General features: G+C 40.5%; 1 protein-coding gene across 1 annotated transcript in view; it reads left to right on the plus strand.

Moving 5' to 3' along the window:
- Positions 1-2,382: 2,382 nt before the first annotated feature.
- snx7 (sorting nexin 7) overlaps positions 2,383-24,779 on the plus strand; it is a 40,373-nt gene continuing 17,976 nt past the window's right edge. The window contains 4 exon segments of the mRNA XM_078408286.1: positions 2,383-2,614; positions 16,408-16,578; positions 19,797-19,907; positions 23,636-23,794. Of these exon segments, the coding sequence (XP_078264412.1) occupies positions 2,456-2,614; positions 16,408-16,578; positions 19,797-19,907; positions 23,636-23,794 (600 nt within the window). The 5' untranslated portion in view covers positions 2,383-2,455.

A 24,779-nucleotide genomic window follows, 5' to 3' on the forward strand; every position in this document is an offset into this window, starting at 1 on the left:
TTATGTTTGCTTCTTATGTTACCTATTGAGTACTGTGTTTGCAAACCTGTTATGCTGCTGCAAGTAAGGATTTCATTGTTCCTTTTCGGTACATGTGACAATAAAACATGATTGACTCCAACCAAAACTTGGCTTCAGGTACTGAAGCCATGCATGCGCAGAAGAACCGGTTGAGTGGCGGCAGTTTCCAATCCTGCACAGGTGGGCAGAGAGGTGAGCGGAGCATTGGCCGCCGTTTGCGGGCGGGAGGGATAATGGAAGGCAATGGCACCGGTTTAGAAGAGTGAAAACGCACGCCTCCAGATTCAGAGTTTCTTCCCAGCTGCTATCATGCAACTGAACCATCCCACTGCAGACAGAGAACCATCCTGAGCTACTATCTACGTCATTGGTGATCCTATCTAGGGCTATCCTTGACTGGGATTTGCTGGCTTTCCCTTGTACTAAATGTATCATGTATCTGTACACTGTAAATGGCTCAATTATAATATTGTATTGTCTTTCCGCTGACTGGATAGCACGCAATAAAAGCTTTTCACTGTAGCTCGGTACATGTGACAATAAACTAGGCAGAAACAGGCCAAATAAACAGGCATGTGAGTGACGTAAAATAAAAGAGGAAACGAGCTGAGCGCTTACACTAGACGTACAGTGGGGGGTCAAAAAATTTGAATTAGTTTCAAGCCTCTTTTAGTGCATTTCAAAGTAAAAGACATTACAAAATAATGTGAATATGTCACTGTATACTAATAACATTTTGAAGTAAATTCGCACATTAATTGATAATCAGCCTAAAAAGGTGGTAATTGGCTTTTCTGCTGTGTTTTATATTTTAACCCCGTCTTAATTAATTTAGTTATATAGTCTTGCACTTAAATTTAATATTTACTTATTACAGTCCCACCACTGATTTTCTGGCACTCTTGGTTCTGGAGCTTTGCTGGTATATCGAGCCGGCCAAGGAAGTTGGCTATGGGGACAGATTTGCTGGCTCCAGCTGGGCTGGAGTTTCAGAGCCCCGGCCGCAGGTTGCAAATTGAACCCACCGATCGACCATGGAAGTCCCGATGAGGTTGAGATTGGCTGCCTTGCCCAGCCGAGGTGCCACATTTTCGGAGAGATTTCTAGGGCAGGGCGATTTCTCGAGGAACCCCGAGCGACCTCTAGCGGTCGAATTGACAAATTGGCCATGGAAGTCCCGATGAGGTCAAGATTGGCTGCCTTTCCCAGCTTAGGTGCCACATTTTCAGGGAGTCTTCCAGGGCGCGGGGGATTTTTTGCGGAACCCCTAGCGATCTCTAGCAGAACCCTAGTATTCATTACAAGTCTATACATCGTTTCTTTTTTTTCCGATCCAATTTCTCGTTGGTAAACGTGATTCTGGCAAAGTGAAAAACGCAGAAATCATGCAAAAAGCGCGGGAAATTGATTTTTAAAACGCGGAAATCCGCGGAAACATGGAAAATTCACATGCCTGAATAAAATAATCTCGACTCTGAGCTATAGGGAGACATTGAGCAGGCTGGGACTTTATTCCTTGTAGCGCAGGAGGATGAGGGGTGATCTTCTAGAGATGTATAAAATCATGAGGGGAATAAATCCAGTAGATGCACAGAATCGTTTGCCCACAGTGAGGGAACCGAGGACCAGAGGACATAGGTTCAAGGTGAAGGGGAAAAGATTTAATAGGAATCCGAGGGGTAACTTTTTCACACAAAGGGTGGTGGGTGTATGGAACAAGCTGTCAGAGGAGGTAGTTGAGGCAGGGACTATCCCAACGTTTAACAAACGGTCAGACAGGTACATGGATAGGACAGGTTTGGAGGGATATGGACCAACCGCAGGCAGGTGGGACTAGTGTAGCTAGGACTTTGTTGGCCGGTGTGGGCACGTTGGTTCTATTTCCACACTGTATCACTATGTGACTCCAACAATGTGACTAAGGTACTAGCGCCGCGCGTGCGCAGAGGACCCGGCCGGGCTGAGCCAAAGATACTAGAGGAGCAAGATAGACCACTCGACCCTAAAAACCGTAGTGTGTCATGGCGCCATTTTAGTAGGCAGAAACTTGCAGAAACATTTAAAAAGAAAAAATAACAAAAATCAGTGAATTGATAGATGAGATGTATTCTGCATTTTATGGTATCATCACACATACTGTTCCCCCACAACACTGATTACACTGCGAGAGGATTCCACAGAGGTCGGTGGGTTTTGCTTACTAAAATGGCGGACGTTCCGCTCCGTTGCGCACTGCACTTCAGTACGGGCGATTTCGACGGAGTGGTCCATCTGGCTCCTCTAGTATCTTTGGGGGCAGAGCCGCTTGCGTCACGTCCGGTCGAACGGCGCATCCAGTTTCCGCTCTTGCGCAGGTGGGCGGAGAGGTGAGCGGAGCTTGGGCTGTCGGAGCGGACAGGACAGGACAGGAGAGAAGAGAAGAGACCGAACGACAATGGATGGCGACGGCACCGGTACCGGTACGGCGGCAACAATAGCGGGGGGCAGGCTCCCCCGATCTGCCCCGCACCCGCTCTCCAAGGACGTGCTGGGCTTCACCGACGACGACGACGAGGAGGAGGAGGACGATGACGACCTGGAGGTGTACAGTAAGGTGAGTGTGAGGACCCTGGCCTGGGGAGGCGGAGTGGGGGAGGGGGATGACGGCAGGGTAGGAATGGGAGTCGCGCCCCCCCCATCCCCCACCACCCAGCTCGGCTTAGGGACCCTGCAGCCGTCAGTTCAAGTCGCTGCACCGCCACAACTTCCCGAGCAGCCAGCCCAGCAAACTCCTCTGCAGAAAAGAGCACAACGTGTTGGAGTAACTCAACAGGTCATCGAACTGGAGATAGACGCAAAAAGTTGGAGCAACTCGGCGGGTCAGGTAGCATCTCTCTGTGGAGCTGATGTTGGGGGAGTCTAGAACAAGGGGCCACAGTTTAAGAATAAGGGGTATGCTATTTAGAACTGAGATGAGGAAAAACTTTTTCAGTTAGAGAGTTGCGAATCTGTGGAATTCTCTGCCAGTGGAGGCCAATTCTCTGAATGCATTCAAGAGAGAGCTCTTAAGGATAGCGGAGTCAGGGGGTATGGGAAGGAGGCAGGAACGGGGTACTGATTGAGAATGATCACCCATGATCACATTGAATGGTGGTGCTGGCTCGAAGGGCTGAATGGCCTCCTCCTGCACCTATTGTCTATTGAGATAGACGCAAAAAGCTGGAGTAACTCAACCGGTCAGACAGCATCTTTGGAGAGTAGGAATGGGGTGAGGTTTAGGGTTCAAGTCAAGTCAAGTTTATTTGTCACATACATATACAAGATGTGCAGTGAAATGAAAGTGGCAACGCCTGCGGATTGTGCTAAACTACAAAACAGAATAGAGAAAAAAATTTTTAACACAGAAAATAAATTAATACAGTAAATTAAATTAGTCCCTGGTAATATGAATTAACAGTCCTGATGACCTGTGGGAAGAAACTCCGTCTCGTTTTCTCTGTTTTCACAGCGTGACAGCGGAGGCGATTGCCTGACTGGAACAGTCTGTTGCTGGGGTGGTAGGGGTTCCCCATAATGTTGTTGGCTCTGGATCTGCACCTCCTGATGTATAGGTCCTGCAGGGGGGCGAGTGTAGTTCCTATAGTGCGTTCAGCCGAACACACTACTCTCCGCAGAGCCTTCCTGTCCTGGGCAGAGCTGTTCCCAAATCAGATTGTGATGTTGCCAGACAAGATGCTTTCTACAGCCCCAGAGTAGGTATTGAAGGATCCTCAGAGAGACTCTAAATTTCCTCAACTGTCTGAGGTGGTAAAGGCACTGCCTTGCCTTGCCTTACTCACCAGTGCGGCAATGTGTTGTCCATGTCAGATCCTTTGTGATGTGGACTCCCAGGTATTTGAAGCTGCTCACCCTATCCACAGTAATCCCATTTAACTCCAGTGGCGTGGTCGTCCTCGGATGTTGAGCCCTTCTAAAGTCTACAATCAGTTCCTTAGTTTTTGTGACATTCAAGGGGAGGCTGTTGTCTTGACACCAGAGTGCCAGATCAGCCACCTCCTCCCAGTAGGACCCTTCTTCAGACTGATTGTGTGGAGGAAGTTTGAGGGGAAAGCTGGGGGAGAGGAGAGACAGGACAAAGTGGCATGCAAAAGTTAGGCAAAAAATGGTGGAGTAACTCAGCAGATGGGCAGCATCTCTGGAGAAAAGGAATGGGTGACATTTTGGGTCGAGATACATCTTTGTTACCCATTCCTTCTCTCCAGAGATTTTATTTTTATATATCAAAATAAACTTTATTCAAGTAAATAAATATGCACTGTACAGGAGCTGTGCAGAAAATTCAGGAGCAGTTTTTGAAGGCTGTACATTCAATTTGTCATTACATAGTGGTTACACAAATCACCTAGTTTTACCACACACCCTTACCACTCATGTGGCCCCCCTGGTGTTAACTCCCTTCCCTCATTTGATGCTGCCTATCCTGCAGAGTTACTCCAGTATTTTGTGTCTACCGTGTAAACCAGCATCTTTTGGTCCTTCCTACACGTATAGGTGGGCACGGGTGAGGAGTATTTTCGATAGGCAGATGTTTGGAAATAAGGTCAGAGATAAAAGCAGAAAATGTGAGACAGAAGGATTTAAAGAGATGCAAAATTTTGAAGTCAGAGGAAGGAACATAGGCAGAAAGAGAGGAAAGAAATAGGTACGAGTCCTTTGAGTTTGAGGCTGTGAGTGAAACTGAAGGGCACTGACCAGAAACGTCTGTCCATTCCCTCCAAAGTTGCTGCATGACCCGCTCAGTTACACAATCAGTTTGTTCTGAGTTTGGGTGCTGTTGCCGACGCTGTTGGTTATTATGGCAGTTGCTGTCATTATTATTGGTGCTCTTCATGCTGTTACTACTGTTTTGGTTGATATTGTAGTAGATATTAGTTTTATTAGTATAGGTGGTGTTATTCTTTTTTTTAAATATGCTTTTGGGACATTTAAAATGAAGACGAGGTGTTGGCGATGCTCATCTAGAGACCTGCGCCGATTTTCTATATAATTTGTCTGCCATTGGTGGCGCTTACAGGTTTGGTTACATAGTTTTATTTTTTTAAAGAAGTGTTGCAAGATATTTTAGCTATTTAAAGTTGGGGTGTGATTGTCAGGGTGTGGAGAATTGTACTGAATTCTTATATAGTCGGCCTGCCCCTGGTGAAGATTATAGGTTTGGTGACTTAAATGTTTTTAAAAGAAGTGTTACAAGATTTTTTAGCTAGTTAAAGCAAGGGCGTGATCGCCAGGGTGTGGAAAGTGTTTGACGATTTCGTAGTTGCTTTTGGGAACAAATTAAATAATTGTCATAAGGTCTTGTAAAAGGAGCAGAATTAGGCCATTCGGCCCATCAAATCTGCTCTGCCAATCAATCATGGCTGATCTGTCTTTCCCACCTAACCCCATTCTCCTGCCTTCTCCCCATAACCCCTGACACCCGTACTAATCAAGAATCTATCTATCTCTGCCCTGAAATTATCCACTGACCTGGTTCTGCACAGCCTTCTGTGGCAATTCCACAGATTAACCACCCTCTGACTAAAGAAATTCCTCCTCTTCTCCTTCCTAAAGGAACGTCCTTTAATTCTGAGGCTATGACCTCGAGCCCTGGATTCTCCCACTAGTGGAAACATCCTCTCCACGTCCACTCTCCCAACCTGTCCAAGTCCTTCTGCATAGTCCCAGCTTTCTCTACACAACCAGCCCCTCCACCTATTTTTGTATCATCCGCAAACTTGTCCACAAAGCCTTCAATCCCTTCATCCAAATCGTTAATATACAATGTGAAGAGTTACTGCCCCAGCATCGACCCTGCGGAACTCTGCTAGTCACTGGTAGCCAACCAGAAAAAGCCCCCTTTATGCCACTCTTTGGATTCTGCCATCCTGTTATCTATCCTAGTATCTGCCCTTTGATACCATGGGGTCTCATCTTCCTTAGCAGCATCACTTGTGGCACCTTATCAAAGGCTATGGCCTCTGATCCTGTACTCTCCCACCAGTAGAAACATCCTCTCCACATCCACTCTCTCAAGCCTTTCATTATTCGGTAAGTTTCAATAAGGTCCCCACCTCATCCTTCCAAACTCCAGCGAGTACAGGCCCAGTGCTGTCAAACACTCATCATATGTTAACCCACTCTTTCCTGGGATCATTCTTGTAAACCTCCTCTGGACCCTATGAAGATTTATTTAAGTGGGTTGTATGGTGGGAGGTTGTTTCAGAGATGGAGAGATGTGAAGCCTGTTAGCAGTTGAAAGCATGTTTAACCTTCCTGATCAGGAACCAGTAAATGCAGGATTGAAACGTGTGGAAGTTGACATCAGGACAAGGGCAACAATGTTTGATATAGAGCTTGGAGTCACATGACATGCAGTATACAGAACAATAGTGCAGATGTCATCTTGGTCTAAGTATCTGAATAAATTATTCATATTTTTGAAGGGAGCTAGAAAGTATGAATTGGATAAGAACATTGTAGCCAAGAGAAATGTTCCTCCTGTTCATTATAATAATAACTCTTATTGTGCTTACTCCAACTTTAAAGTCCATTAAATCAATTTTGCTCTGAAATTTACAAAGCTGGAATTGATTGTGCAGAGATGTGAAATGTGGCACTCAGCATTTTCCTACTTTTCTGTTAGCTGAGGTTTGTTTATTTATTCAATAGCTGCTCCTACCTTTAACTCCCTGCATTGTGCATCATTTACGGATAACGTTTATTTTTTCCAAATCTTGTTCACTGTATTTCTTTCAATTTGTGAATTTTAAATAATTTTGACTGTAGGTGTCTTTAATTTCTACATTGATAGAATAACATATAAAAAGTGACCGTTCGACAGATTGTGCCAGTATACTCTTTTGTGAGTTATTCAACTCAGTTGTTACCCTGATTATCTTTTCTATTTTTGTTTTTTAGTCTATAATTATGTTGCTAGTTTGTAAAGCAATAACCAATTTCTATGCAGTACTAATTAATTTAATGGTTCACCTTTTTGTAGCGCCAATAATTTCTATAGATCTCTTTTTCTTTCTCAGTCCTTTCAGTCACAGAATTGCACCAAAGATAGACACAAAAAGCAGGAGTAACTCAGTGGGACAGGCTGCACTCTAGAGAGGAATGGGTGATGTTTCGGGTCGAGATCCTCCAGACCCAAAACATCCCCTATTCCCCCTCTCCAGAGATGCTGCCTGTCCTGCTGAGTTACTCCAGCTTTTTGTATATCTTTGGTTTAAACCAGCATCTGCAGTTCCTCCCTACACATATAGAATTGCACTACATAGAAATTGGTTATTCTGTCCATCACACCCACGCTGACCAGTGTATTAATCCCATTTTCTTCTCCTTGTCTAAAACTTACCAGTCATTTTATTTAACATCTGTGTTCTTTTACTGAAAGTTGGTACACTTTACACACCTGATTCTCAAGAACTCGTGATGCTACATAATTTTAAGCGCTATCGTTGTCATTTTCATTTATCTGCAACATGGGGCAAAAAATTTGGTGGAAATTAACTAAACAATCTTACCAGGTGAAGAATAAATACCTGCAGGTACATTGGGCAAAGGTAAACAGCTTGCCTCTGAATGCCCAATGGTACACGATGATGTTGCAGATGCAGCAACATTAATATCTATTTCACTTCGAGACCTTCGGGTGTAGCTACAGATTTCGCAACCAGACCTTTGGGTGTACTTCCACTTGCAAAAGACCATTTCACTGGAAGGGCGTGTTGTCAAGTCTGTAATAGAATGTGGTCAGCGATGGGTCGCCTTTTTGAACCATTCCAATATTCATACATCCTCAACAGCATATTCAAGATCTTAACTCAGTGATATCAAGGAGTGCAAATGGATTTCAAATCTGTGTGAATTAATTACACTGCATGCATTTTGCCCTTGTCCTTGTATGACTGTAGTTTAGAAAATGTTATTAAAGAAGTCTATGCAAGTTGATGCAATGCCTGTTCTAAAGGGTACATATGATTGCCACATTGCATTAGAAATGGAGGACGTGAATGGCTGGATGGAGTGATGAAAGGGGTGCCTTTCTAGTGGTCTGCTCTAATCTGGCTCATGTTGCATGGCTTCAGGGTTGTTTGACCTGCCTCAAAAAGCTTGTGGGGGTGGTAGGGGGGTGAGCATGGGTTAAGCTTTTTGTGATATAGAATTCCAGAGGGCTTTTTGTGATATAGAATTCCAGAGAGTGATACCTTTTCAGGGAATAATTGTCTGTTCTCCTCCTGTCTTAGATGTGACACAATATTCTAAAACTGTAGACGTGTTCATTCTCAGCAACTGCATGTTTAACTTTCCATTTGCCAATTTCTTGATCACTCGCCCAATCTTTCTATATCTCTTTGACTTTCTTGCACTCGGAAAAAAGCTGATCTGCCAATGTTTACATTAGCAAATCTGGCAGTAGTTTATTTTGCCCTTTCAATAATTCTTTAAACCGAATGCTTGAGAATCCAGAGCTGATCCTTGTGGCATTCCACTGATGCGCAATGCTGATGTGAAAATGACCCATTTATCCTAATCTTACAATTTTTTAGCCAATATATTACCTGCAAACTCAAACACCCTGATCTTTTAAGTGGCGATGTATGGATTGCCTCTGGAAATCCAACTATACATATACTGGATGTGTAGGAAGGAACTGCAGATGCTGGTTTACACCAAAGATAGCGGAGTCAGGGGTATGGGGAGAAGGCAGGAACGGGGTACTGATTGAGAATGATCAGCCATGATCACATTGAATGGCGGTGCTGGCTCGAAGGGCCGAATGGCCTACTCCTGCACCTATTGTCTAAAGATAGACACCAAATGCCGGAGTAACTCAGCGGGTCCAGCAACGTCATTGAGACCGAAACATCAACCATAAACCTTCTCTCCAGAAATGCTGAGTTATTCCAGCATTTTGTGTTTATCTTCTTATACATATATTATAACCAAATTATTTGCCACATCTACAAAGGATTCTAGCAAATGTGTCAAGTCCTATCTCCTTTTTAACATCATATTGATGCTGTTTGGTTGCCTTATGATTTTCTAAATGTCTTGCTTTAGGCCTCAAGTTTATATTGGGATAATTAAAGTCTTCTAGCATATCTACCGTGTAGTTTTTTGTGCTTCATTGTAATCTTTCTTTGAGGGTGTACATCAACCTGCTTAATCTCTCCATGTATGACAAACCCAAAATTAGTGATGAATACTTTCACTGCTTTTGTTTGAATGCAAAAGTAACTTCAGTTAAGGAGGCCAAATCAGTCTACATTCCAGTTGCAGAATCGCCAGGGTGCAGTAGATTTGGGTTATAATTCTGCTATAACTGCCTTAGTAATGGATTTCAACATTTTTCCAGTCACAATAGTCCAGCTGCTCTATAGCTTTTAGCTATGTATTTCCCTCCAATACTGGCATTCTCTTTGTTTTTTAAACTTTTGGAAACTGAATCCAGGAAAAGTCGATAGTTAACGATCAACTAATCCACCATCTCTTCAGGTGCTTCCTTAAAAAAATCTAGAATGAAAGGAACACTGGCCTTTCACCCGTTAGTTGAAGGTGGTGATGGAGGAAACTGGGGGTCGCAGACTGTAAGGCATTATTCCATATGACCAAAAAGTAGCATTTTTGATTTGTCATTGTGACAGCTATCCCAATTTTGGCATGTCTCCAAGTGTTAGTGAGGACTTTGCATGCTTGACTCAGCTGATTATATTTTTATTGTTTCTGAAAGTAATAATTAGGTTGACCCACCTTAGTATCAGTCTTAGGCATTTCATATTGGCGTGCTGTAACTTGAGTCTTCCAGAGGTTTAAAAATCATGCAAGGCAGTAAACATGGCATCTCACACGAGGTAGATGTAATAACATTGCTATATTTCCTTCCCAGAAATGCATGAGTGAAGCAGATGAACTTTTACAACTGTTATTCCAGATTTATTCATTTGACTTAATTTACATTTGCCACTTGAATTTATTTCCCTAGATCATTTAAATGGATCTCTCGATTAGTTCAGAAGATTTGATCATGATACTACTGCTTCTCAGATGAGGTCAATTGATATAATTAAAATGCTCATGTTCCTGTGAGAATAAGATGTTTTGATTGATCATTGGAGGCCAGAGATTAAGTGATATATAAATCTCCAAGGTTTGCATCTAATCTGAGTGGACCATTCTATCATACTTTTAAACCAAATTTTCCAATGTCTAGCAGGCTGAGAGGTATTTTAATGTGGATCCAAGAAAGTGCAGATGGTTGAATCTTGAACAAAGCAGGGTGCACAGGAACTGTATCTGGAGGGAATGGACAGAGGATATTTCTGGTCGGGACCTTTCTTCAGATTGATTGGATTTGGAGGGAGAAACATGGAAAAGAGGGATGGGAGTGGTACAAAGCTTGGCAAGTGAGAGGTGGATACTGATGAAGTGGGGTTGATTAACAGTGGGTGGAGTAGGCTAAAGGTGAAAAAGAGACGTGGGTGTCGGATAAGGAGGGAGAGATGTGAGGAGGAAGGGGGATAAAAGGGAAATGCAGGGTGAATATGGGAAGATGGGGAAAGGAGCAAGGTGACAGGAGGGGGGAGGGTAGAAGATATTGAGAAATTTGTGCATACTGGGGTGTGGGGCATAGGAAAAGTCAGAATGGTATTACATGAATGCGAGCATTCAATGTACGTGCCATTAGAGTTGTAAAGTAGCAAGCTATTTTTGTGCAACCAATTCATCTCAGCACAGGAAATTGAGTTTAGTCTTGGGATCTTCAAGTGAGACTGATTTCGGGAAAGGAAATAAAGGACTACATAAGGGGATAGATCAAAGGATCCTTTTCTCCTTTATTTTCACTTCCTTTCCCATTTCCCAGTTTATTTTAGAATGAGGAAAGATAGTGCATAATAATGTATAGCACCAGTTGTCTACAAATTTAGAAAGCTTGTGCTATCTTACATTCTCTATCAGAACAATATTCTTCTGTTCCTGGTTTTCCAGTAACTCAGATCAGGTTTCAAAGAGAGCATTGAATGTGTTCACAATATTTCAAGTATTGTGACATGGCCAGTTGTAGGTCACGAAAGATGCCAGTTCTTGATGTACTTTCTTGGCATCTGCTTTCTTGTTCATGCAATTTTCCATGCTTTAAATTGAAATTAACATGCCTTCCAAAGCAGAAAATAGTGTTTTATTCGTGCTCTTTTGTCTCTGCAGGGAACCAGAGCCCGTGGTTCTTAAAACCATCATTGCTCATTAAGGAATCCTGCTGGCCATTGTGCCGGTGTTCCAAATTAGGTTTCAGCACAAATGTTCAGCCACAATGTGCATCTTTGTTAGTGGGGAATTAAAGCCTAGTTTACAAAATGGAAAGCAAATGCAGAACAAACGATTTAACCCCATTAATTCGTTCCGTTTAAAGATTTCAATTCCCTGACACATTGTATTTATAATCCTGTTTCATTTTAAAATATTTTTCCCAGCCATGTTCTCTGACATGCAGATCACTTTCACTTGCTAATGATTTTTAAACTATTCTATCCAATTCTACACCTAAGCCGCTGTGGCAGTTATCTCTCAATACTGAGATTGAGTCTTTGTGTATTATGCATGTAATCCAGATGTGCTTTAGAAGGACAAATAAAATATTTCAGTTATCTGTTGTGGATTAGGACTGGGAAGTCTTCAACTATTTTGCTTTTCTGCTATAATTTAGTTTTGATTCTCTGAAACCTTTTAGAAATATTGAAGCTCACATTTTTTCAATTGCAGTCTTTAAATGTCATTGTGTCCCTTTACCATTTCAACCCTTTTCTGCTTTTCCTCAAGTCTTTTGTTTGAATCAGCCTCTGATTCGCACACCCATAATTGGTTCCTGTTCTAGGTCTTGCTTTAGAATTTCCCCTTAAAACTCTTCAGCTTCCACCTTTCTCAAGACAGCCTTTTTGAAAGTCTATCTCTTGCTGAGGTCCTGTTCTAGATGGTGGATACTCATTATTATTTTATCGTTTAGAATATCTTTTCCTATCCAATAATCTAGGGTGCTGTGAACAGTGATTTTTAATTGTTGACTCAACTAAGATTTAGTTGTGAGTAAATTGCTATTGCGAATTAATTTATTGTAGTTGCCACTTTGACTAAGAGGATAAGTTTATTAAAAATATTAGGTAAAGTGAGAAATTAATTTACATTTTAAAGCTGCAGAGTTAAAAAGATGTGACTTTTAACTATTTGATTTGGTAAAGAAGTGGGGTGGGGTTGGAATTTGTTACGGCTTGGTTGCCAGTTAATTAGTCAGGTGAATCACTAATAATGCTTGGGTGTACAAAGTTGGCTTCCTGCAACACATTGGTGCGTTGAGTACACTACGAACTTTAAGTAGCTGAGGCAGAGTGTGATGTTGAGTGGGATTAAAAGGAGAGACTCAACACTTGCATTAGATGCCAAGTCTGATGCCATGCTTCAAAAATGATGTTGGTGGATTGTGGATGTTTGATAGTCAAGTAGCTGGTGAGTAAATTATCCATAAAAGTGAGGTTTGGCAGGGCAGCTGAATCGAATGCATCCTAGGTCACATGGAAAGTCACTAACACATCCAGGGAAGATTACCAGCAGAGATTCTGTCACACGGGATCAATCTGGAAAGGCAATGCTGCTTGACTTGCTGAGTTCCTCTAGCAGATTAAAGATGATAGAATCGACAATAACAGATGATCTCTCTTATCTCCCTTTCGTAAATAAATTGGGATAGTGGTTTTACGCATGGGAAGTTCTCTTTTGTCAATTTGTGGAATTTATTTTGAAATGGTGACCAAGAGGAGTGTGAAGGCAGGGCAGTAGAAATTCTTTGCCTTGACTTTAGCAAGGTTTTTCATAAGGTCCCAAATGGGAGGCTGCTCTGGAAAGTGAGATCACATGGGATCGAGGGTATGGTAGCAAACTGGATGCCAAATTGGCTTTGTGGAAGGAGTCGGGGGTGATATTGAAAGATTGTTTTTTGGAAAGAAAGGAATCGGAATGAAAGTAGATGCTATCACAATTTAGTGGATTTATAAAAAGTGGACAAAGTTTCACTAATTGGGCTGCTGTGACGATGTAGGTAGAAAAATAGGTGAGGGTATGGTATATTTGGATTTTTATTTCGCTTGCAATTAAATCTTGCACAAGAGATTGCGGAACTAGTTGGGTTACTTGGACATACTAGCAAGAATTGAGAATTGGTTGACAGATCCAAAAGAATTGTACATTGAAAATTGTCACATTGGCCTTGGAATTTATGAATCAAGTGTTTTTGGAGTTCTGAAAAAAGAGAACCCTTTGAAGGTCTTTGGGCGAAATAAGACCCTGGACAGGAAAGTGTAAGGGAGGAAAAAAGTATTACTAATATTGATTCAGTACTGCGTGTGTTTAATCATAGCTCAGAAAATCTCGCTTTTGAAGCTTCTGCTGATGAGCTTGCCAAGAAATTGAGTGGAACGCATTATAGCTTCAACTGGATTTCTGTGCTTTGTCTTCTGAGCTAAATTCTGTGATATACGAATGACTTATTCGTAACCTTAAGAACAGATGATTTGAATCTTTCATTTGACCTTGTGATTTGCATCAGGATCACATGCTTAATTTGCAAAGATTCAGTCCCATTATTAGATGATAGCTGTCACAAGAGCTCGGCAACAGAATTGGACAGAATTTGATTATCAATCTTTGGCAGGAATGTGAGGTAACTTGCATGTCAGAAAACCTGAAGGGGGAAAACATAAAATTAGCTAGTCTATTGCCCCATGTTCCAAGATAAAATAGTACATAGACTGAGGGGGGTTCCATAAGAATTCTGATTTTATTTGGGGTGTAATTTGCCCTTTGCTTTGAATCATGTCTTTGATAATTGCAGCAAAGCTGATAGTCACGACTTCTCTAGACTGGAAAGTATAGATATTGTGAATATCCAAAGTTCATAATGCCCACAAGTATTTCGCCCAGGACTGGCGCCTCACTGTTTCAGGGTATCAAATTTTCAGGTATAATATTGGGAGTGTTTTTTAAAAAAAAGAGTGGGGATTATATTATTGATCAAGGACACCAACACAACCATAATGAGGGAGGATATCTTTGAAGATTCTTCAAATGAGGTCATGTGGATAGACACAAAAAGCTGGAGTAACTCAGCGGGTCAGGCAGCATCACTGGAGAGAAGGAATGGGTGGCGTTTCGGATCGACACTCTTCAGACCATGTGGATAGAGTTTTGAAGTAAGGGTGGTCGTTTTGCTGATGGCCTCTCAACAGTCAACGGGGGATAGAGGTGCAGGTAACTTGCAGGGGTTTAAAAACTATAGGGTTATAATAATAGGAGGGATTTCAACCGCCCCATTGTTCACTCGAATTGCCTTAGTTTGAAAGGACGAGACAGAGTGAACATCCAGAAAACTTTTTATACCAGTACATAATTAGTCCTATTAGGATGCTGCCTGCAATGAAATGTTTCAATTATATGGAGAGATAGATTAGGCTGGGTTTGTTTTCCTTAGAGCACAACAGGCTGAGGGGTGTCCTGATACAGGAGTACAAAATTATGTGAGGAATAGACAGACAGGATAGTAAGACTTTTCCCCCATGGCAGAGTTGTTTATGACCAGATGACTTGGGTTTAAGGTCAGGAGTATGTAGAGGGGATCTGAGAAAGAATCTTTTTAACCAGAGAAAGGTTGCTATTTCAATTACAAATTCCCTCCTCAGTCTATGTCTTATTTTACCTTGGAGGCAGGTATTTTCTCAACATTTAGGAAAGCTCTGGATGAGCAATTGAATCGACACAGAATAGTAGGCAGTTGATAAGTGGAGGTAAATGAGAATAGTATGGACAGGTAGTTGATGGTTGGTATGGACATACTGAGCTGAAGGAACTATTTCCCTGCTGCAAAACTCTGACTGTGGCTGAGGGATAGACTCTGTTCTCCCATGTTTTGTTGAATTATTTATTGGAATGATAAAATGTTTGATGAATTTTCTCTGCTGGAAAAAGAACCATGCAGGTCAAATTATGATCTTAAAATAATTATTTAATAGATTTTAGAAATAAGGATTTTCTAATGTTGGTCTACTTTTTGCAATGAAACTTGCTGGATGCAAGTTAAAATATTAAACCTTGAAAAATGCACTTTAAGCAGATTAAGGTTGTTCAGAGCCAGTTATAATGATTTTTGTTTTCTCATTCTTTTAGGAATTCTCAATTTATCATTAGCTGTGAAAGTTTGCAAATTAATAGAACGGACACAGGCCCTTCAGCTCGGTGTCTGTGGAGAACACGATGCCAAACTAATCTCTTACACATACACATGATCCAAATCACTACATTCCATGTATATTCAAGTTTCCATATAAAAGCCTCTAACACCACTATTTTATCTGCTTCCACCACCACCCCTGACAGCACATTCCAGGCACCATTTTGTCTACTTGTGCTGCTTTCGGAGAGTGAAACTGTTTTGGCTTCAATTCCCTGCTGCTAAGGCTGTCAGGTGTAAAAATACATAAATACACACTGGATAGAATAAGAACTTCAAAGTTTTAGATACCTTCCAGATAACTAAGTTGTTGAATTTCCTTGTACTGCATGGACTCTCTTTAAACTTAGCTGCTGTATCATTTTTTTCTCAACTATTTTACTGATGTGAATGAGATAATTTTCGGAAATGTCTAATGATATAAATGGAGGTTATGATGTTTGAAATTGATATTTATATGTTTTATTCAGTTGCAAAGGCAAACCTATCAGAACAGACCTGTAGAGCATTGGTTATAATTTATGAGTAAAGAAGGCAAGAATAAAAAAGGTAATATAACAAATCAGGAATCTGAAAACTTTATAATCCACAAAACGCAGTGTTAGAAAAATTATTCTTTTAAATCTTTCGATTGACTTGTACTGTTTAAACCTATTTCCATGTCAGCAGACCTGATTTAAACTGGTTTTCTATCCTTGAATAGGATTTTCCCATGTCATGGTTTTTATGTAGTCTGCACTAATATACTCTAATTAGTTCTGTATATTCCCAAATTACATTTATTTTAAACTTGTTAGTGACAAAAGTAACAATAAACTCTTGTTTCTTCCTTGATGGGAAAGAGGAAAAGGTTTTTGTAACTACTTGGAGTGATATTTTTGCATTTATAATTCCTCTTGCATTTTTTCTAAAATATCTCAAAACACTCCATGGCTGTTGAAGTACTTTTGAAATGTAGTCATTGTTGTAGTAATATAATATGCAGTTTGTGTACAACAGCTTCCTATACATAGTATTATGATGAGTAAAAGATAAGTATTACGAAATATAATAGGAAGGGTAAGTGACTGTTGTGAATTGTCTTTCCACAGGATGGTACTTTTGCTGATGCCAGTTCTAACATGCCGACTTCACCTTCCTCCATGACTAATCAACACACTTTGGACGATGAACCAGACAAAGATCTTTTTGTCACGGTAGATGATCCAGAACATCATGCCACTGCAATGGAAAACTATTTTTCTTACAGAATTTTAACAAAGGTGAAAGATAAACTAATTACTCAGTTTTGTGGTTCTTGTATTGAATTCAGTAAGCTGACAACTTAATTATGCTTGCATTTTGTTCCAAAGTAATGAATTTGCAAGTAAGTTCATAGTGAGCAATGTGGTGAATGACAGGTGATAGCTGATAAAAAATGACAAAAGAGCAGTTCCATGGCTCAGTTCATTCATGTTTCATTGTTCCATGATGGTTTTTATAATTAAATGTGCAACTGCTACCAAATGTGGATGCTTTTTATCAGATTTTAATTTTTCACAATTTTGTTTTGTTGGGCAATTTTTACAAGAAATGTTTAGTCAGGCTTTTAACATTGCTACACCCAAAATCTCTCTCATGCTTTTGTTATCACCTAAATTAGTCCATAAGACGCTATGTTTGAATGCGATTCACCAGTATAATAGGCCAGTTAAGAGCACAGCCTTTCCAGAATCTGAATGTTTAAAATCTATAGGTTATTATTCTTTTAATGAAGCTGTTCAAATGTCTGCTTAAAAATAGCTTTAAAATATTGAGCTATTCTGTTTAGATTTCCTGGCTCTCCACTATGTTAAGATGTGCTAAAATTAGGCCACATGATTTCATCAGATGAGTTTTAGTTTAAGGAAAAATACCCTTACTAACTAAACTATTGAATTTTATTTCATATTATAGCAGTGTTTTGTAAACACGCATTTGAAATCAAAAGGAGTGGTATTTAATATAAAACATTACATTTTTTTGAAATTTTGAAATGTAACTTCATTTAACAAAACTGAGGCTTCTGCACAGTGTACCTGGACTGACTTTTTGTACTCGATTAAGAATAGTCAGCTAAATACACTAATGTATCTAGGTTTATCTTTATATTAGAAATGGTTTAATTAAACTGCAATATGATGCAATTTCATTACTTTTATGCATTTTCTAATTGAAAGTCCTATTCCAAATTTTGCTTCTAGTGAAGTGAAATATCTTGGATATAATAATAATAATAATAATATATTCCTTTATTCGTCCCACACTGGGGAAATTTACATTTGTTTATTTGATCATTGCTTACGTTAATTTAGATAAAAATTCTCCTTTATACCCTCTTAATCAATTTGCATTTTAAATTAATCAAATCACTTAACTATGAAAAGATTTGAAACAATAGTAACTCTAAATTTATTCAAATTAAGTCTGAATGAAATTATGCACCAGAAAATGTCCCTTTTGCTCTCTGCTTTCAGCATGATTAACGATTTTGAAAGCTTACGTTTTACTTATACAACAGTTAACGTAATATATTCTTCACTGAATTATAAGAAACCTGCAGTTTCCAATTAGAATAATAGTATGGTTATTGTCTTTTTGTAATGGAGGGAATCTGACAGCAACTTGTAGCGTAGACCCTCACATGGCGGGACTGTCATATGAGGAAAGATTGAAAAGACTAGGGTTGTATTCACTGGAGTTTAGAAGGATGAGAGGGGATCTTATAGAAACATATAAAATTATAAAAGGACTGGACAAGTTAGATGCAGGAAGAGTGTTCCCAATGTTGGGCGAGTCCAGAACCAGTGGCCACAGTCTTAGAATAAAGGGGAGGCCATTTAAAACTGAGGTGAGAAAAAACTTTTTCGCCACAGAGGGCATTGGAAGCCAAATCACTGGATGGATTTAAGAGAGAGTTAGATAGAGCTCCAGGGGCTAGTGGAATCAAGGGATATGGGGAGAAGGCAGGCACGGTTTATTGATTGGGGACGATCAGCCATGATCACAATGAATGGCGGTGCTGGCTCGAAGGGCCGAATGGCCTCCTCCTGCACCTATTTTCTGTGTTTCTATGGGTAAATGGAGAAATTCAGTTGCTGTTGAAGGTTTCCGTCATCTATGCAGAGTGTGCTGCTGCAGTCACCTTTATTGAGATTTGTGGAAATCAGTGATCTGAGGAGAACAAGAGGTATTTACAAACTAATTCACTGTTTCTAAAACAAAATCCCGGAAAATTTGTTACATGAGGTGTAGCTGCATTTTAATGACGTAATCAACACTTAATGGTCTCGGGGCATAGAAGAGATTAGAAATGTGGTGATTTACCAGATCATTAGTTGCGGAAACAGCATGATGAGTAGTATCTTCTTCTTAAGCCCTTTGCTCCTCAAGGGAGCATAGGCCATTAACAAATGTCCTCCACCTCACTCGGTTGTTGGCGGTTCTTTCGAGATCTCCCCAGTTGAGCCCATTCCCAGACATTTCTGCCTGGACACTTCTTCTCCAGCTGTTCCTGGGGCGACCTCTTTTCCTTTTCCTTTTTTTCCCTTGAACAGTATGCCAAATCTAAATAGATGGAAAACAAAACAATGCAGGTGTTGGAAATCTGAAACAAAGCAAAACTGCTCAAAGTATTTAGCAGATTGGGCAGTTCTCTGGGAACAATGATAACCACTTCACAGTTCAGTAGTTTTTTTTGTGGTCACTGAGCACTTGGTGCATGGTTCTTGAATTATAGCGTGTTCGCTTTTCACTGGTCAAATTTTGGGAAGTATTTAAAATACATTACCTTCTGCTTTTTAACGTTTTGTCTAACCTCCTATATTCATTTTGCAGGACCTCATCGTCCTGTTTGCATCACTAACTTAGCTGATATTTCACTGCAGAGATATCCACACATTTCTTGATTTCCTTAACACCCAGATATTAATTGATCAATGCTTTGAATGAATGCAACAACACTGTTTCCATAGCTGCCCAAAGTAGAGAATATCAAGCATTCATCATGCTCTAAGTTCAGAAATTTCTTATCTCAATTCCAACCTTTATTCTCAGAATAAATACCTGGTCTCAAAAGTGTAATACTTATTTCTCATTCTTGAGGTTCTCGGCATGGTTGATCCACATATTTAATTCTTATTTGCCCCAATGACTTGTGTGGGAATAGTGTGGTCAAAATGGAATCCAGTATAGATGTCATTGCAGTTCTAGAGCTAAATCAGCATTTTCCTTCATTCGTCACAGGTCTTCGGGTATTCTTCATTTTGATAATCATTGCAATGCCATAATCTATATGTCCATTAATACTCTTGCACAAAAGGTTCAACAGTTAAAACAAAAGCAAATGTGGGATATATTATATGGAATTATAAGTATATTTTAACAATCTAAAATGTTTGTATTTTTCTGCTTCAAGATGAACTGTACTGATATTCTTTGTACTATTTAATGCTGTTTGTAGACTACACGCAGTGAATTTGACTCCAGTGAGTATGAGGTTCGTAGACGTTATCAGGATTTCTTTTGGCTAAAAACACAACTTGAAGCAGCTCATTCTACGTTTATTATTCCTGTAAGTGAATTGTTTTTGAGAAATCTTGTGTAATATTTTAAATGTCTATATTTAAACAATTTCAAGGACATTTCATAAGAATTTCATTTTTAATATTAAAATCTTATCTTTTACATATTGTGGCTTATTTTCAGTTTATACCAGTTGAAGGTCTGTATGTGTGCACATGAGAACAAGCAGGTATTGTTTAAGTGTAGCTTCCTAAATCAGGTCCTTGATCATTTCCACATTTTCTGTGGGAGTGCTTGTTATGGATATGAACTGGAGCCAAATCTGTGGTGTCAAACCTGAGTGATCCAGCCATTTAAAATGAAGACCATGTTCTGTATACAGATTCTTTGGCATATGACCATGAAAGTTCAGTAAGGACCTCTGTTGTATTATTTTAAACGTGAACTGTATCATCTAATTTGAGTGACTAATTTGGCTTCCTACCTTCTAACTATCTCACAGAATCAATAACTTGATCCCGGTTTTGCTTGCCAATCTTAAGCAAAGCTTGCATTTGTTTTGAAATTTGTTTCGATGCACATCTGTCATGTGCCACTACTTTCCATTGCTGCTTTATTTTATACTGTTTCCCCTGGTGCCAAGGAAATAGTTATAGGAAGAAAAGCATGAAGTACAAGCATGATACTCAGTGTTATTGAGAGAGTAAGCAAATATAGCATGATTCCAAATGATTAATGGTACTACTAGCGGCAGATAAATAACTAAGATGAAAGAGTGAAATGCAATAAATTAATGTAACCAGGCGAGTAACTGGGGGACAGTAAGATAGGAATAGGAAAAATACAAAGCATGGGAACACTTTGTTTCCCCAGAGCATTTCTTTCCAAGTGGATCTGAGACTTAAACTGTTCAGATAAGCTGGTTCTGTAAGCTGGTTCTTACCCTCAACAACTTCTCCTTTGACTCCTCCCACTTCCTCCAAACCAGAGGCGTAGCTATGGGCACTCGCATGGGCCCTAGCTACGCTTGCCTCTTTGTCGGGCATGTCGAACAATCCCTGTTCCAGACGTACACTGGCCCCATCCCCGAACTCTACCTCCGCTACATCGACGACTGCATTGGTGCTACCTCTTGCACCCATGCAGAACTCACTGACTTCATACACTTCACCTCCAATTTCCATCCTGCCCTTAAATATACCTGGACTATCTCTGACATCTCCCTCCCGTTTCTGGACCTCACCATCTCCATCACAGGAGACAGACTAGTGACGGACATTTACTATAAACCCACCGACTCGCACAGCTATCTGGACTACACTTCTTCCCACCCGGTCCCCTGCAAAAAGTCTATCCCCTACTCCCAATTCCTCCGTCTACGCCGCATCTGCGCCCGGGATGAGGTGTTTCACACTAGGGCTTCCGAGATGTCCTCGTTCTTCAGAAAACGGGGCTTCCCCTCCGCCATTATAGATGAGGCTCTCACTAGGGTCTCTTCTACATCCCGCAGCTCCGCTCTTGCTCCCCCTCCCCCCACTCGCAACAAGGACAGAATCCCCCTCGTTCTCACCTTCCACCCCACCAGCCAGCGGATCCAACATATCATCCACCAACATTTCCGTCACCTACAACGGGACCCCACCACTGGCCATATCTTCCCATCCCCTCCCCTCTCTGCATTCCGCAGAGACCGTTCCCTCCGTAACTCCCTGGTCCACTCGTCCCTTCCTACCCAAACCACCCCAACCCCGGGCACTTTCCCCTGCAACCGCACGAGATGCAACACCTGTCCCTTTACCTCCCCCCTCAACTCCATCCAAGGACCCAAACAGTCTTCCCAGGTGAGACAAAGGTTCACCTGCACCCCCTCCAACCTCATCTATTGCATCCGCTGCTCTAGATGTCAACTTATTTACATCGGCGAAACCAAGCGCAGGCTCGGCGATCACTTCGCTGAACACCTGCGCTCGGTCCGCATTAACAAAACTGATCTCCCGGTGGCTGAGCACTTTAACTCCCCCTCCCATTCCCAGTCTGACCTTTCTGTCATGGGCCTCCTCCAGTGCCATAGTGAGGCCCGCCGGAAGTTGGAGGAGCAGCACCTCATATTTCGCCTGGGCAGTTTGCAGCCCGGTGGTATGAACGTCGACTTCTCCAACTTTAGATAGCTCCTCTGTCCCTCCCTTCCCCTCCTCCTTCCCAGATCTCCCTCTATCTTCCTGTCTCCACCTATATCCTTCCTTTGTCCCACCCCCCTGACATCAGTCTGAAGAAGGGTCTCGACCCGAAACGTCACCCATTCCTTCTCTCCCGAGATGCTGCCTGACCTGCTGAGTTACTCCAGCATTTTGTGAATAAATCTGAGACTTAAACTGTTGTCCTTGTGCCTGGATTTCCTGAAGATGGTCATTTGAGAGACCACAGTGTTGAAGTGCCTGATGTTCATTGCATGTCATCAGTATTGGCCCATCAAATTGACCAAGCTTTCAGTGAATTCCCCAAAAAACCAGATTCTTTGATTTTCTAAGATCAAGCAACGTTTTGGATTTTCTCTTCAACATTAAGCCCAATCTAGATTCTATCTGTTACGTGGCATGGCATGTTCCATTGTTAACATGCTCTTGATGGTTATTTTTTCTGCAGCACAGCATTAATGCAGCAGGCCATTAGTGCTGTATGTTTCTGCAGTGCAAATAAGCAATTAAATAAGCCAATTTTGTGGAATATTATGACAGTGTCCCATCACGAAAAATGACTACTGAGCTTTTGTGATCTCTAATAATTGAAACTTTGGAGAATAGAATTTATTGATTGGATTTGTAAATTTTGGAGCATGGTCCATAAAAGTAACTAACCTCTGAGTTATTCCATCTTCTACATTATATCGGAGGTGTGTATTTTTTTGAGCATTTTCTTTGTTTTCATGACATTGAAATCTTTCTTTTCATGACATTGAAATCTTTTGTGATACTTGAAAACATGCAGGAATTCTGAAGTGGAAAGAAATCATTTGTTTCCAGCTTAATATCCCAGTTGTCATCAATGGAAATGGCCAGCAGGTTTGTTGTTAGAAAGAGTGCGTAGCATGTCAATTTATTGTGTGAAGCATGAACTTTATTTCTGCTCTAGGTGCGTCACTGTTTGAGTCGTGTGTAATTCACACTCCTTGCTGTGGTGGTATCCATCACAAAATAATAGTTCCTAATAAATGAAAAGTATAATTCTACAATCTTTATGCCTTTCAATCAAGCATAACCCTTTGGTTATTCTTGGATTTTGCTAATTTCATGGTCATGATTGCTATAACAAAATAATTTGTGGGCAGGGAAAGCAGGTAGATTTTAAGAAACATTTCCTGTTTTATCTTCACTTTCAGGATGTGAAATTTGCTGGATAGAGTTTGAATCATAGTGTCATAGATGAAAGTGGCCATCGTTCATTTGTGATTTGACTGATTCTCAGTATTCTAATTGAAATTTGATTTTAAATTACTAAAAATAAAATTAATTAAATCCATTGTTCAATTACTAATTCTAAAAAATTTCTGCAGTAGAAATATAGCCCAATACTTTTATAACTAAGATAGCAGTCATTCCCATAAATTATAATCATTTACAGAATGTGCTTTTTAGCTCTAAGGTTTGTTGCTCAATATTTTAAGTAGTTCAATTCGTGTGAAATTAAGTGTTAAACTAGAGCTCATGGTGTACTCATTTAATGTGGATGGGTACTGTGTGATGCTAATGTAACAATTTTTAATTTTCTCTTTCTACTTAGCCGTTACCAGAGAAATTTTCAATGAGAGAGATGGTGGAACGATTAAATGAAGATTTCATAGAAATGCGCCGGAAGCAACTGCATAAATTTTTGAACAGAATTGCTGACCATCCGACATTGTCTTTTAATGAGGACTTCAAAACATTTCTCACTGTTCAGGCATGAGTAAAAACTATTCACATTTACCCATTATAGTAGCAAAAGTGAGAAATGTTCTGTGTGCTTCAACAGAATTATTCATTGAGATAGATTTAACAAGGAGAGTTATAAATTGATAAAGTGCAATTAAGGGCATCTGCATGGTTAATTTAATGGCAGATAACAATATTGGTATTGTTATTTGTCAAATGCAATTATTTCCAAAAAGTGTTCGTCTGTTGCAAGATTTGTTTGAGTTTCATAATTTCTCTTAAGCAGACCTCCCAACCCTTCCAAAATTGGCGGAAAGTTTCTGCTTTCTCATTTCAATTCCACCATTCCGATTTTGCCTCACATTTTCCCGCAAAACCCATGCCTTGCCGCTCGCCCCTGGCCTCGACGCGTAGCGCGAGGCCCGTTGATGTTGAGAGGGGATGTGGAGGGGGGGTGGAGGAAGGGAGGAAGGGAGGGGGAGAGTGGGGGTGGGGGGGGCATAGACCTTTGTGATTTGCTGTTGAAGACCAGTGGAGCAAGCATGTCTTCAATGAAATTAGGTATGTGCAGTTTGAAATGAAACTCTTTCTTCATAACTTATGACCATTGTTCTTTTATTCAATACCAAGAGAATTGGGATGTGTAAGGAAAAAGCAAAATAGAAAAAACAAAACAATTTTTTCTTTGTGTTGTAAAAACTATTTCTGTTCAATAGCCTTTCTATAAATAGCAGAATATACTCATGGTAGGCCTGGCATTATACATGTAGTCCGAACTACAAACTGTTGGAAATAATAGTCGTTTTTCACACATGAATGTAGCGCAACACGTATGCGCATTTGGTGTGCATACTTTATTTTGCTGAAAAGTTGCATTATGAGCCATATTACAAATTTTGATGTAGTATTCTGAATTTTGGACATCAAAATTATGAATTTGTAAAATCAAATGTTGAGAGGTCTGCTTAAGTGCCAGCTCCCCCTCTCTCTCTCCCTCAGATTTTCATGTTTGT

Source organism: Rhinoraja longicauda, chromosome 11 (genome assembly GCF_053455715.1).
Source record: "Rhinoraja longicauda isolate Sanriku21f chromosome 11, sRhiLon1.1, whole genome shotgun sequence".
Taxonomy (NCBI): Eukaryota; Metazoa; Chordata; class Chondrichthyes; order Rajiformes; family Arhynchobatidae; genus Rhinoraja; species Rhinoraja longicauda.